Source organism: Petaurus breviceps, unplaced genomic scaffold (genome assembly GCF_028583685.1).
Source record: "Petaurus breviceps papuanus isolate PSGF00001 unplaced genomic scaffold, PetGlider_PUasm1.0 90849, whole genome shotgun sequence".
In the NCBI taxonomy this organism is placed as follows: Eukaryota; Metazoa; Chordata; class Mammalia; order Diprotodontia; family Petauridae; genus Petaurus; species Petaurus breviceps.
The window spans coordinates 17669579-17684463 of NW_027187361.1; the positions used below are offsets into that span (position 1 = coordinate 17669579).

Below are 14885 nucleotides of genomic sequence, written 5' to 3' on the forward strand. Positions count from 1 at the left end.
TAGTTTCCTTTTTGATGCATATTAGTTCACAAAGGTTTTGTTTTTCTTTTCTTTTTTTTTCTGTTGGGAGAAGAAAATAAAATAAATGCTTATAAATTGGGGAGGGGGGATTTAGTTTAAAGATCGGTGAAGGTCTCAGAACATATTAAACTGCTTTCGCCTCACAAGGGCTGCTATTACAGAACGTTGAATGCATTGTCAGAAGTGGTTGCTCTGTTGGGTTTTTTCCACAGTTGTTTTTGTCATGGACTGGGGTTCGGTTCTGGAGTGAGTGACAGAACAACACTATGAAATGGGCATTAGTGAAATATATCTAAATAGACATTAAGGGTGTCTCCATGTGCAAGAACATACTTTGTAGAGTATATAGCATATGTCTCACTGTGATAGCTTGGCAGATTGTCCCAATGCCGCAGGAGAAGCTGTACCAAGACTTCAGCAGGAATGAGAGGAAAGATGACATGCCCATTGATTATCAGGAAGCCTGGGACGGGTTGCTTAAGGGTAGATCTTCCTCTGTTCCTACTTCTGGCTTGTTATCTTTAATGGTCCCACTTCCTCCATGTGAGGCCTCAGTTTGAAGGGAAGGGAGGACAGAAGGGGAGAAAGGAGGAAGAAGGAAGGGTAGATCTTCCTAATGGCTTGTGAGAGCTTGAAGAACGCTCCCCCTGCTTAAGAATCCTGTTTTATTTTCTCGGCTGCGTGACAGGGTCAAGATGACTGCCCAGGTGACTCTGGAAGATGCACTGTCCAACGTGGACCTCCTCGAGGAATTGCCCCTGCCAGACCAGCAGCCATGTATCGAGCCCCCGCCGTCCTCTTTACTCTATCAGGTAAGTGACTTTCAGGAATTGCTGTTGCACGTGAGCAATTAATATATAAAAGGTCCCGTGGCATCGTGGTAAGAAGGCACTGAATTCGGAATCAGAAATTCTGGATTCCAGGTTTGACTCGGACACTAGCTTTGTTACCTGCTGTCTCTGAGCTCTGTAAAGGAGGAGAGTCTTGTACCATCTGATGATGCCTTGTAAATTCAAGACAAATGGTAATTGCAATTAATGATAGCAAGACTTTTATTTCAGATAAATCTGCCATTTCCCTCCTAAAGCCCTGCTTTGTTTTCTCTTCTTAGCCGAACTTCAACACTAACTTTGAAGACAGAAATGCGTTTGTCACAGGCATCGCAAGATACATCGAGCAAGCAACAGTTCATTCTAGCATGGTAATTCATCTGCCTACATTTATTTATCCTTTGCAATAGAAAATCTAAATGGCGAAGAATAGATTTTTGAAAGTTACTCCCCTTTTTTGGGTGTTCTCTTGATAGATGATAGAGAAAATGGATTAAGGAAAGGTGATATCATTTTCACCAAGAGAAAAATATACAGTAGGAAAAGTAAACTTAGAATTAGTTCTGTTATTTGTTTTATTCCTACCTCCTTCACATCTGCATCATTGAAAAGCAACAATAGAAAGAGTTTACACCAAGCATGACGTTTGTGACTCTTGGAAATTTACCTCCTTTTGATACCCTGATGGGATGTGGGCTTTTGTTTTTATTTCTTTTTTTTTGGAGGGGGGAAGGCGAGACAGTTGGGGTTAAGTGACTTGCCCAAGGTTAGCTGGCTAGTTCCAGCAAGTTAAGTGTCAAAATGTCTGAGGCCGGATTTGAGCTCAGGTCCTCCTGACGCCAGGGCCGGTGCTCTATTCACTGTGCCACCTAGCTGCCCCTTGTTTTTATTTATTTTTTAGTATCTATCTCTTTTCCATATTAGAAAGCAAGGGTCAGTTTTGTTTTTTACTAAGTAGTTCTACTTGAAGAAGTTTATAGGTACTACTTAGATGTAAATTTACATTTCTCTGGAGGATAAATATTGAACATTCCATTGGAGCCCAGAGCAGCTTTCGTTTTGGTTTCACCATTCTGCCTTAAATCCAGGTCAGCATTGGTTAAAACTTTCTTTATTGTTTAGCAAGAGTTTGGCATGAAAAGATCTGAGGCAGAGAGCTCTGGAGGCTTTGTTGTATCATTTATAACCTAGTGGTGTCTTCATTTTCATCTGCGTGAAGCAGAGAACTCAAGCCATGGGAAAGGGAAGCTGAAATCAGAGACTGGTGTGCAGTTTCTCTGCAGGGCTTAAGTCGGTCCGATTTCATTGTTTTCATGTATCACTGTAACCGCACTGTTTCGTTACTTGCATAGACACATGTCCGTGTATATATTTAACCTGCCCGGTCATTTTGGCCTCTGTCTGTCAGATTGTGACACATGGTCCTTTGGGCCTTTCCATCCATCGAAGTCACTTCAGAGTAGTCGGTCCAGCAAATAGAGATTTCAGTTCCTTTTTAAAAAGATTGACTCATTTCTCCACCTTAGTTTTTTAAATCACTTGTCCTTCATTTGGAGATTTTTTGTGCCATAACATTCCCTTGTATTTTTGTGTCTGGTTATAGAATGAGATGTTGGAGGAAGGTCAAGAATATGCCGTCATGCTGTATACATGGAGAAGCTGCTCCAGGGCCATTCCTCAGGTAAAGACACTTTAAATGTTGTGGTTTCTAAAGACTTTCGAGCCCTGCCCATCCTCCATCCTGTCCCTGGAGCAGCTCACTCTTGTCCCTCTCCCAACCTGTCCCTGGGGCAGCGCACTCTGTCCCTCTCCCATCCTTTCTGTGAAGCCAGACGGTTTCAAACATGGCACCAGTGATGGATTGGAGGACTTTTGTCTGAGGAAAATTTTAGCTAAGTGCCAAGAGGTCAACAAAGTTGGGCTTTGGTTGTTTACTAACATTCTTGAAACTGTCTGCTGTGACAGAGAGGAGGGTTGAGCCCACATTGGGGGAGAGAATACAAGCACTGTGCTTGACAAAGGCGATACAGAGACCATTCTGCCCTCAAGGATCTTAGCTTTTTAAATTTTTTGAAGGGGTAGGGCAAGGCAATTGGGGTTAAATAACTTGTCCAAGGTCACACAGCTAGTAAGTGTGTTGAGTGTCTGAATCTGAATTAGAACTCAGGTCCTCCTGATTCCTGGGCCGGTGCTCTATTCACTGCACCACTCAGCTGCCCCGATCTTAGCATTTTTTAAATTAAAATTTTGTATTTTCAAAATATTATTTTTCTCTTTCTCCCATTCCGCCCTCCCCCAACCCCAGGGGGAAATAAACCAAAACAAAACAAAACTCATTAAAAACATGCTTGGTTACAGAAAACAGGTTCTCTCATTAGTCATGTCCAAAAATGTTTTTTCTTTCTCTATTCCCTGAATCTGTCACCTCTGTCAGGAGGCAGGTTCATGCCCCATTGCCAGGGCTCTGAAATCCTGCTTAGACTGTGAGCTCTGTGAGAACATGGACTTCTTTTTCCTTTTTTTATCTCCATTTCTTAGCACAGTGGCTGAGACACAGTAGGTGCTTAATAAAAGTTCTTAAGTCTTTCAAAGATGTCTGCATTTGCAATGCTCCTATCGGGTAAATTACTCTCTTGGCTCTTCTTTCTTCAGCTTGTATCAGCTCATACTGGTCTCCCCATGTTTCTCTGAAACCAAAGAAAGTTAAATTCCAAAGAGTGAAAACCTGTATATAAATAGACAGTAGAAGATTAGTACAAAAGAGCAGAAAGGTAACCATTAAGGGAAGGCACCAGTAATGAGGGGAGCCCAAAAAGGCCTCTTTCAGAAGCTGTTGTTTGAGCCAAATCTTTTTTTTCCCCTAATTTATTTATTTTTAGTCTTCAACATTTACTTCATAAGTTTTAAATTTTCTCCCCCTCCCTTCCCAGGATGGCATGCAGCCTGGTATAGGTTGAGCCAAATCTTGAAGCAATCCAGGCATTTTAAGAAGTGGTAAATTTAAAAATGCTAAGATCCTCGAGGGCAGGAACAGCCTCTGCTCAGCAAGGCGGACAATCTCAAAGGACTCATAATGAAAAATGTTCTGTCTCCAGAGAAAGAACTGATGGAATTGGATGCAGACCGAGGCATACTTTTTTTTTTGCTTTCTTATTTTATTTTATCTTTTTGGTTTGAATTTTCTTCCACAAAATGAGTAATATGGAAATATGTTTTTACATGATTGCTCATGTATAACCTGTATCAGATTGCTTGCCGTCTGAGGGAGGAGTGGGAGGAAGGGAAAGAATTTGGACCTAAAAATTTTAAAAAACAAATGTTAAAAATTATTTTTATATATAATTGGGGAAAAATTAAAATATTATTTTTTAAAAGAAGTATTCCAGGGACCGGGCTTCTGTCAGGGAGTAGTGCTTGTGAAGAGAATAACTCTCTTATTCTTGATGCCATATGTGACTTTGTTTTCCTTCAGGTCAAATGCAATGAACAACCAAACAGAGTGGAGATTTATGAGAAGACTGTGGAGGTGCTAGAACCAGAAGTCACTAAACTGATGAACTTTATGTACTTTCAGGTAAATAGAGAAAAAGAAGCCGGGGGAATAAAGTGTATGCAGAAATTCTGGCAAGCCTACAGCTCCTGTTGAATGTTGCTAAATCCGAATTTAAGATGTATATGAGCTTATGATGTTTGGCTGGTGAAAATACATATTAGGGGCTGGCTAGGTGGCGTAGTGAATAGAGCACTGGCCCTGGAGGCAGGAGGACCTGAGTTCAAATGCGGCCTCAGACACTTAACACAAAAACTAGCCGTGTGACTTTGGGCAAGTCACTTAACCCCAACTGCCCTCCAAAAAAGCAAAAAAAAAAATACGTATTAGTTACAAGGGACTTCACTTCCACATAGGACTGCAGGAAAATGGGGAAACTAATATTAATACACACACACACACACACACACACACACACACTAGACACTTGACTGTTGTTGCTTACCTCTTCACAGCAGGTCATTTTGTGGGTATAAAGTCCTGCTTCTTCATTTGGAAGCTTCTCATTTCCTTCAGTGTAACTCAATTGCCTTTTGTACAACTTTTTTTTCTTTTTTGCTCAATACCATGTTTTACATTAAGCCTTTCCTGATATCCCAGTTTTTAGTGCCATTTCCTCCAAAATTATCTTACACTTATTATTTGGGGTGTGTGTGTGTGTGTGTGTGTGGTGTGTGTGTACAAGCATTTTTTCTTCCTTACTGGAATATACAAAACCATTTTCTCATTGACTTGGCAATTTTCCTCCTCTTTCCTTGTCTCTACAGAGAAATGCTATTGAACGTTTCTGTGGGGAGGTGAGACGGCTGTGCCATGCAGAAAGGAGGAAGGACTTTGTATCTGAAGCGTATTTAATCACCTTGGGCAAGTTCATCAACATGTTTGCTGTGCTGGATGAATTGAAAAATATGAAGTGCAGTGTGAAGAATGACCACTCAGCGTATAAACGGTGAGCGCCAGCGACAGGAGCCAGAGTAAGGTGCACCTGTGCTCACAGGACCGCACCATGGCACAGGCTTCCTGCAGTGTGGCAGGAGCCATTGTTAAGTCCTGGCAGCCATTTGGGTTCTGTGTCTTGGTAAATAGTGACTACCAGGCCATACATGCATCACACATTCTCTTTCTATTTCTCTCTTTGTCTCTCTCCATTACACACACATTTCTTTCCAAGTTAAGCTTTGGATGTTGTCACCATTAACAAATATTTATTGATCACATGCACACATGAGGCATGAAATTCATTTGGAAATAGAAAATATATCCTGCCCAAGAAGAACTGTCTAATTGAGAAATCATAAGCAGTATATATTGGAAGAAAGATGGGCAGTGCTGAATTCTGCAATAGGCTGGATTAGCATTCAGAGGCTGCTTCTTCAGAAATGTGTCTGACAGTAAACATCTGTGTCCTTCAGTGTCTAACCATGGAAGTAGGTTTTTTTCCATTTCTGCCAGTTGACCACTATACCTCAGGGGCTGCACACAGGCTGCAAATCTTAGGAATTAAGCATCCTTTGAATGCATGCCATTGTTTGCTGACAAGGTATTATGAAAAGGTATCATGCAAGGGGAAGAGGAAGGGAGAGAATTATTTTATTTTTTCTTTTTGGAGGGGGCAAGGAAGGGCAATTGGGGTTAAGTGACTTGTCCAAGGTGTTAAATGTCTGAGCCTGGATTTGAACTCAGGTCCTCCTGACTCCAGGGCCAGTGTTCTGTTCACTGTAAAATTAGAGGGATGAGGTGGAACAGGTGATCTTTAAGGTTCCTCTCAGTTTTGAAAATCTATGGCTTCTCAACCAGTTGACTTTGAAATGTGACCCAGTCCGTCACATTGTTAGCAGCTGTTGTAATACTCCTGTTCCCGAGAGCCATGGACCTTTCTGTGGGAAAGGGACTGTGACTGGAAACTACTGTCATTGTCTTTGCCTCAAATATAATTATCATCATCATGTTCAAGATCATTATTGTCATAGCAACCCATGAAACAAAGAAAACTATAAAATGACCTCCGGCCCTTGTGGCCCACTTCTCTTGCAGCCTGAAGCTGGGAATGCTTATATTCATATGGTTAATAGACAGTATATAAATGTTAACCTTGTAATTGGTGATACTATAAATGTGAGAACCTTGTCCGGTGACTGAGTGGCTATTCTAGAAGTTGAATCATTTCAATCTTGAAATCATCAGTATAAATAAAACTAGCAAGCTAAAGGGAATTAGTCCTATATGAAAGGGTGGCTCCCAAAGCTCCCTTTGGAAAAGCAGACAAAGGAGTTGGCAGAGCTGGTTTTATCATGTGTCCAAATACAACAAGAAACATCGTCTCATTGGCTGTTTAGTTACCTTTATGATGTGCTTATAGTCATAATTTACAAAAAGAATATACTGTGAAAATAATTGTAGCTTACATGCTAACATATGCTAAAGAGATAGAAGACCTCGAATCTGGGTTCGGATCCGGCCTCAGACACTTGACACAAAAACCTAGCTGTGTGACCTTGGGCAAGTCACTTAACCCCAATTGCCCTCCCCTCCCCTGTCCAAAAAGCAAAAGAAAAAAAGATAGAACTCATAAGATGTTCCACATTAAATCAACTTCTCTACTTTGATAATTCACTGACTTCAATTCAAAGGTAGGCTTAGGCAAAAATGGCAAAAAATGTTGGAAAATAGTAGTAAGGATTGAGAAACCAAAGACAGACTACATTGGAGACTCACAAGTCCATATCAAGGTTGTTATCTTCAATAGAATAATCATGAGGCATTAGATATGCTGAGTTCTAATTAATATCATAGAAAATCGAGATAGATTACTTTATTTATGTATTATATTTTAACAGACAGGAAATGGCTTGTTGCTGATGTTGGGGATATTGAATTGTCTATGTGTAGTCACATTGCTTAGAAAATTAAAAGAAGCAATAAAAATGAGAAAAGAGGTAGGGTGTCTAATTAAAACAACTTTACGGGACTGACACTGAAAAATGAGAGGTGTGCAGAGAAAAGTGCAATTCTGCATAAAAGTTCAATTGATAGGAGTCAGTTATCATAATGAGGAGACTCACAGAGACTAAAAGGGCTTCAGTCAGCAAACACATGGTTTATCTGCAAAGCAGTGAGATGTGCTTACTAACGGCAGTGCTAGTGTCGACGGTCTAAGAAGCTGGTGTGTGGAGAAGAGTGGGGAAAGAGGATGAACCGTATTGTTCCATGAGAAAAATGGAGCCGTAGAAAGAAAAATAAGGAAGGAAAAGCTTGCTATGAGATCCAGTTAGGGAACATCAACCCAAAGCGTTTAAGCCTGAGCAGCAAACAAGCAAAAAAATGGAAGAGATCTCTCAACTGTGTTACGTTTCCTGACACATTCTTTTCATTAGTAAGAGCAGGGGAGCCAGAGTCCTAGATGTGTCTCTTGAGGAAGTGGAAATGGCATCGGAGGAGGCAAAGAGCAGAAAGACATCTGGGCTGGACTTTATATATACAGAGGAGACAGCCTGATTTTTAAATTGTCGAGGGACTGATTGCGAGCGTATCTGAAGGAGGAGAAGGTAGCTTCGGTCTTGAAAGGGTCTTGGACTTGATTTTATGCCCTCGAGGCAATTCAGTGACATTCGTAACTACCCACCTCTACACTGATTTTCCTGTTTGTGGAAAGTATCTATGTAAGTAATCTACATACTTACTGAATGTATCTTTGATGACTTGGAAGGAAATAGGCAGGCTTTCACAAATGGTAGGGTACGGTGTCCAATATGTTTTTTATAAATTATATTTTATTTTTTAAACCAGTCAAAATCTGCCTTTTCTCCTTCTTAGCCCAGCCCCTCACCCACCCCTCTACCACTACCACCACCATCACTGCCATCACCACCATCACCACCATCACCACTACCACCACCATCACCACCACCACCACCATCACCACTACCACCACCACCACCGCCATCACCGCCATCACCACTACCACCACCATCACCACCATCACCACCACCGAGAACAAAAGAAAAATAAAATCAATGTTAGAAGCATCTGTAGTTGAGCCAAACAAATTTCCCCATTATTCATGTCCAATAAAAATATGTCTGATCCTGCACTCTTCGGTCCTAAGCCTCTCTCTCTGGCGGTGGGTAGAGGCCTCTGGAATCACAGCTGATTATACTGATCAGAGTTTCCTAATTCTTTCAAGGTTGTTTGTCTTTACTGTACAGTAGACCACATCTTTACCATCGTAGTTAATTGTTAATTGTGTCAATTGACTGAAAGATGTAGTGAACTTGAGTCCCTTGTGCTTATTATTATTGGTTGACTTCTTAAAAAACATTGTTTGATAAATACAAAAATCCTCTAGGCTGTTCTCCAACAAGGTGACTCCTGTTTATATATCAAAATTATACAAGAGTCCTTGAGTGCTATGACAACAGTGATAGCCTTGTTCTTTGAACAAGTCTCTGGTTATTAATATCCTGCAAGATATAATATTCTTTCTTTCTTTTTCTTTTTCTTTTTTTGCTTTTTAGAGGGGGGAGGGCAGGGCATTTGGGGTAAGTGACTTGCCCAAAGTCACAAGGCTACTAAGTGTTGTGTCTGAGGCTGGATTTGAACTCAGGTCCTTCTGACTCCAGGGCCAGTGCTCTATTCACTGTGCCACCTAACTCTCCCCAAGTTATAATATTTTTGCCAAGGACATTCCCTACAATTATGTAGCTGATTTCATTGAGAGGAATTGCCCATACCCAAGGTTCCTGATAACTGTATTTAGACAGTATACATTGTGCTAAATTGCATCAAGCTATGGACCATTACAAAGCCTCTAAAATAAGATGCCTAATCATTCAGTAGAGTTTGACCCACTTAGAGCAGATTCAGAGGACTTCAGGGTGCTTATTGCCCAGATGGTAACAGGCAGGTGGATGGACAGTCCTATGGCTCATCTCTCAGTTGGTACCTGGCTTAGAAGGACACTGTAAATGGACAGTCAACGGGATTTTCTCTGGGAAATCACATTTTTTTTCAAATTTCTCCCCAAGACGAGGGCCCCTCCTCCCCCGTTTTTAAAGCATAGATGTTCTTACAGTTATTCTTGTATAGCTGAGAGTTGAAGAATTAAAGCATCTAAAGGGTTGAGGTTGAGGATGACCCAGAAGGCTGATTAAGAAGTATATATCAGCCATAAAAAGATCCAGCAGATACTCAGCAGAAGAGGTTTAAAGGACGTCATCAAAGGAATATATAAATGAAAAAAGATGGTCGTCTTATATCTCAGGATGTGGTAAGGGCTGATGAGTGGAGAGTGTGTGTTCAGATGGTGCCCTGTTGATGGCAAAGGAATGCAGGTGAGGTCCCAGCAGGTTGGGTAGGGTCCTAGATATGGGTGAACCACAAAGCATAGGCAAGCATGAATGTTGCAAAACATACCTGTTAGGGGAAGTGCTCATGTTGCTGAGATCTTCATAAGCTGACACTGATAGATCACTTTACGTACGTTGTCTCCTTTGTTCTCACAAAAACAGTAGACGAGGAAATTGAGCATCAGAGAAATTAAGTGACTCACCCAAGGTCACATAGCTAGTCAGTGGTAGAATGGGAGTTTGAATGAATAGTCTTCCTGATTCAAAGTCCACCATTCTTTCTGCTACAACATCCTGTCATGGCCCTTTCCCTATACTTAAAAAAAAATTTTTTTTTTTAAAGCAATTGGGGTTAAGTAACTTGCTCAAGGTTACATGGCCAGTTATTTCTGGGTGTGGTGCTGAGTATCTGAGCCTGGATTTGATCCCCAGGTCATCCCGACCCTGGAGCTGGTGCTCTTACTCGCTGAGCCACCCGGCCACCCCCTCCCTATACTTTTTGAACAGCCACCAATAGCACCTCACTTTGACTTGGATGTAAATTTTTTCTACTCCGTGGTGAAGTAAAAAGTAGTCATCTACTTTTAAAACTTGGGGACCACCAGGAGACATTTTCTGTTCGCTATAGTTCCTTTTTCATAGGTAATCATACTTGGGGAGTAGAGAAAAGAGACCGTGCACATGGAAGAATCATATGGAGAAAATAGTAAGAAATAACTGATACATAAGAAACGTCATTTCTTTGAGTGGATCCACTTTCACTGGGGAGCTGGGCGATTCAGTGAATAGAATGCTGGGCTGTGAGTCAAGAAGACACATCTTCCTGCACTCAAATGTGGCCTCAGACACTAGCTCTCTGACCCCTCTTTGCCTCAGTTTCTCATACATGAAATGAGCTTTAGAAAGAAATGGCAAACCACTCCAGGATCTTTGCCAAGAAAATCCCAGATGGGGTCAGGAAGAGTCAGACCCAACTGAAAACATCTGAACAAAGCATCACTTTTGTTGGGTTTGGTATTGTCTTCCCTGTGTCTTACTGGACAGTGCACAGTTGCTGTGGTTGAAGAAAAGTCACCCTGTAGCCAGACTTCTGGTGATGAGCCGCTCCTCGTTGAGCTGGGCTGGCCCTTGAAAGTTAGACATCTAAACATTGGACCCGTGTTCTAGCCTTATTCAGCTTGATAGGATCTTGCAAAGCCTGCGCTCCACTGGGATAGCCTTTGAGAACCCAGGATTACCTCAAATCAGAGAATCAGCAGGAATTTAGGGAGCATGAATTATGTGCCAAACACTTTACTTATGCCTAGGGATGCAGAGGAAATGACTAAACAGCATCTGCCCTCAAAGAGCTTACAGTCTGTTGACATCAGAGCAGAACTTTTGGGCAGGAGACAAGAGATAAAGCAGATCTGAAATGGGGAGAAGAGGGATTTCTTGCCATGTCCCTGAAGGTTTTCAGTTGTGTACAGATCCACTTAAGCTAGCTAGCCTAGCTTACTGGTTCAGCATCGATAGAATTTGCCGGTGATGATGGAGGACGAGATGAAGGGTCAGTCTCATTAATGAGTGAATTTTTGTTAGAACATTTAAGCATAAGCCAGTTAGGACTTTAATAGATGGCAGTTTTGTTTAGTGGGAGGAGCTCTGATTTGTAGTCAGAGGGCTTGGTTAGAATCTCAGCTTGCCTGCTTGCTGCCTGTGTACTCCTGGGCAATTACTTTAACCTCTCTAGCTTCTCATATATAAAGAGAAAGTGGTAGATCTGAATCACCTAAAAGATTCCTTCCCACTCTAAATTCTGTGAATTATTGACAAAGGAAAGATAGCACCTTACTGAGTGAGCCTGGCAGGGAATCATCCTTTGTTTTGGAAAGGGGTTCACAACCCTTTTTGTCCTCATGGATCCCTTTGGCAGTCTAGTGAAATCTATAGACCTTTTCTTAGAATGTTATTTTTAAATACATAAAGTAAAAGACATAGAAAAAGGAAACTAATTCTGTATATATATATAGATATCTCTCTCTCTCTCTATATATATATATCGATATATAGATATATCTCTCTATATAGAGAGAGTCTATATATATATATAGAGAGAGAGTTATCAGAACTAATTTTTTGGAATATTAATTCATGAACTCTAAGAACCTTAGATTTAGGAGATTAGATCATTTAGGAGAGGAGAAACTTTAGTGAATTTGAATGGAATGCGTCTGTAAATCCAGTTTTCCATAGATAATTGTGTTAGGATTCAATTATCATCCCCCTTTAACTTATGCATATCTAGTTTTAAAATATTCAGATGGAATTGTGTTGTCTTCTTGGAAATAACCCCCTGCCCCCCTTTTTTTTTTCCTTTCAAAGAGCTGCTCAGTTTTTGCGTAAAATGGCCGACCCACAGTCCATCCAAGAGTCCCAGAACCTCTCCATGTTCCTGGCGAACCACAACAAGATTACCCAAGTAAGCTTCCACCATCGCTGTTGAGTCAAGCCCAATTACATCTGCGTGCACAGATGCCGTGGCAGCCAATGGCCCACGGGTTGGCTGGTGGGCGGAATCAGTGGGCGCAGATGTTCTCATTTTTTGTCTTCCAGTCTCTACAGCAACAGCTCGAGGTGATTGCTGGTTATGAAGAGCTCCTTGCAGACATTGTAAATTTGTGCGTGGACTACTATGAGAATAAAATGTACTTGACACCCAGTGAGAAACACATGCTTCTGAAAGTAAGTTGTGTGGGAGTGAGCCTTAGACCGCAGTGAGGGAACAGTGTGTGTTCTCATCAAATCACAGAGCAGGAGCCGTTCTGACAAATGCCCTTCTTTCTTCTTGTGCTCATTTATGAGCTTATCAAGGCATTTTCCTCCCTCTACCTAACAGGCACAGTGCAGGTTCGTGACAAATTTCTGATTTGTGTGTTGCGCAAATTGGAAGCAGCGGGGTATAATTATAGCTATGCTTTAGAAGAAAATGTGCTTTTGAGTCAGGAGATGAATGGATCAGATGGCATGCAGGATAAAGTATGACTTATTTCTGCAAAATAGGTTTTGTCAGAGCACTTTTGTTGTTAGACTCCATTTGTTAATCATCGTTCGGGGTCATTCTTGGGGGTGATGTTTCAAGTGGCAGTAAGTACATCAGGCAGAAATGACTTTCTCAAGGCCACACAACTAGGAGATGTCAGGCACAGGTTAACGCTTCCCCCAAGTCTGGCATTTCCACAGTGCGTCTCTTAGGCAGGATCCTAAATTGAAATACCATTTTGCTTAAATTGGACTGTTGTTAAAGAGACATAGTAATTGCATGTATTTTTTCTTGTGTTGTACTAACCTACCTTCTATCATTTTGTATGTATTCTGTATGTCCTTTTATATGGTCTTTCTCATTAGAATGTAAGCTCCTTGAAGAGGGGGATAGTTCACATTTGTCTTTTTCCCCAGGGCTTAGCACATAGTAGGTACTTAATACTTATTTGATTGATATTTTAAATTTAGCTGAATTTTAGTGTTTTTTTTTTCTTTTTGGAGGGGGGAAAGCAGGAAGGCAGGGCAATTGGGGTTCAGTGACTTGCCCAAGGTCCTGTGGTTAATAAGTGTGTCAAGTGTCTGAGGCTGGATTTGAACTCGGGTCTTCCTGACTCCAGGGCTGGTGCTCTATTCACTGTGCCACCTAGGGGCCCCTTTAGTTTCTTTTTAATAGAGCAGCAGGACAGACTCTCTCTTGACTTGAGGACACTTAGCTTTTTTTTGGTTTTTGTTTTTAAACTTACTTAGTTTTATTTTACGACATTCAATTGCACAAGTTCTTGAGTTCTAAATTTTCTCCCCCTCCCTCTCTTCTCTCCTCTCCCCCATGAGGGCATGCAGTCTGATAAAGGTTCTGCATATGACTTCACATTAAACATTAGTCAAGTTGTAAAGAATTATAACCAACGAAATGAACAGCAAGAAAGAAGAAACAAAACCAAATGACAATGAGAGAGCGAGTAGTTTGCTTCAGTCTGCTTTCAGAATCCATAGTTCTTGCTCTGGATGTGGAGTCTTCTGGAGATGTTTTATAAGCCTGCGTTGCTGAGAAGAGCCCAGACAGTCTAAGTCAGTCATCGCAGACACAATGTGTCTGTAATGGAACACTCGGCTTTTAGAAGACATGTATAACTTCCACCCCTCCCCATCTTTCCCTGTGCCCATATTCTGTAACTTTGTCTTCTGCTCCCTGATTAAGCCGAGGCTGTTTATTCCCAGCTGCTGCTGGTATAGCCCTAACCATTTCACTGAAGCCTGTCCTGTTAATAATCCTCCTCATATCATCTCTGCCCATGTCAGAGCGGGACCAGTTGGACAAAGTGGAATCTTTCTTCACGGGATGGGGATGGGGATGTGTTCCTGCTGGCTCCTCTTGGACCTTGAAATGCCTTTTTTTATAGAATCAGTATGTTAGAGGCTGATGAGATTTTAGTTTGGCCTCATTATGGAGAGCATAGAATTTTGTAGGTTAATTTGGGTACCTAACCATGCTCATTTCCATTGGAAAATGAATTCCAGATTTCTAACAACTGACATGCAGATTAACTTTTGAAGCACAACCCATTCATACACTGGGGGTTCCCTGTGCTTTGCGATATTCTGAAGCAAAAGCAGGAACTCACTTTATTTCATTTTCCCCATAATTTTGACTTGGGAAAGATGGGTGGTATGTGATGCTGTTTGCAAAGCATCCTTGAAGAAACAGGTGCCTGTGTGGAATGGTCCCTGTTACTTATACTCTGGGGATAATCTCTAATCTAACGCATTAAACTTCAGTTGTTCTGTGAATGCTAATTCTGAAATTCCTACATTGACACGGAACAATTGAAGAATCGTAGCTCGATGATTCAGGAACTATTTGTAACAACTTTGAGAAGCCCTGTATTGTTCAGCCATGTCTAAAACATTTAACAATTGTGTTTGATGAGACTTAGCAGATAAAAATAGAGCAGTTAAACAATAGCACGTGCAAAAAAAAATCTTTTGTTGTAGAGGAATGATAATTCTCGATTAAAAATGTTTTATGTAGGGGTGGCTAGGTGGCGCAGTGAATAGAGCACTGGCCCTGGAGTTGGGAGGACCCGAGTTCAAATCTAACCTCAGACACTTAACATA

The 14885-nt window shown here is 41.2% G+C and overlaps 1 protein-coding gene across 1 annotated transcript in view; it reads left to right on the forward strand.

Moving 5' to 3' along the window:
• CYFIP1 (cytoplasmic FMR1 interacting protein 1) overlaps positions 1–14885 on the forward strand; it is a 174961-nt gene that overhangs the window by 59868 nt on the left and 100208 nt on the right. The window contains exons 2-8 of the mRNA XM_069072936.1: positions 710–833; positions 1133–1222; positions 2455–2532; positions 4324–4425; positions 5169–5350; positions 12111–12207; positions 12342–12470. Coding sequence (XP_068929037.1) covers positions 717–833; positions 1133–1222; positions 2455–2532; positions 4324–4425; positions 5169–5350; positions 12111–12207; positions 12342–12470 — 795 coding nt within the window. The 5' untranslated portion in view covers positions 710–716. The remainder of the gene's footprint in view (positions 1–709; positions 834–1132; positions 1223–2454; positions 2533–4323; positions 4426–5168; positions 5351–12110; positions 12208–12341; positions 12471–14885) is intronic.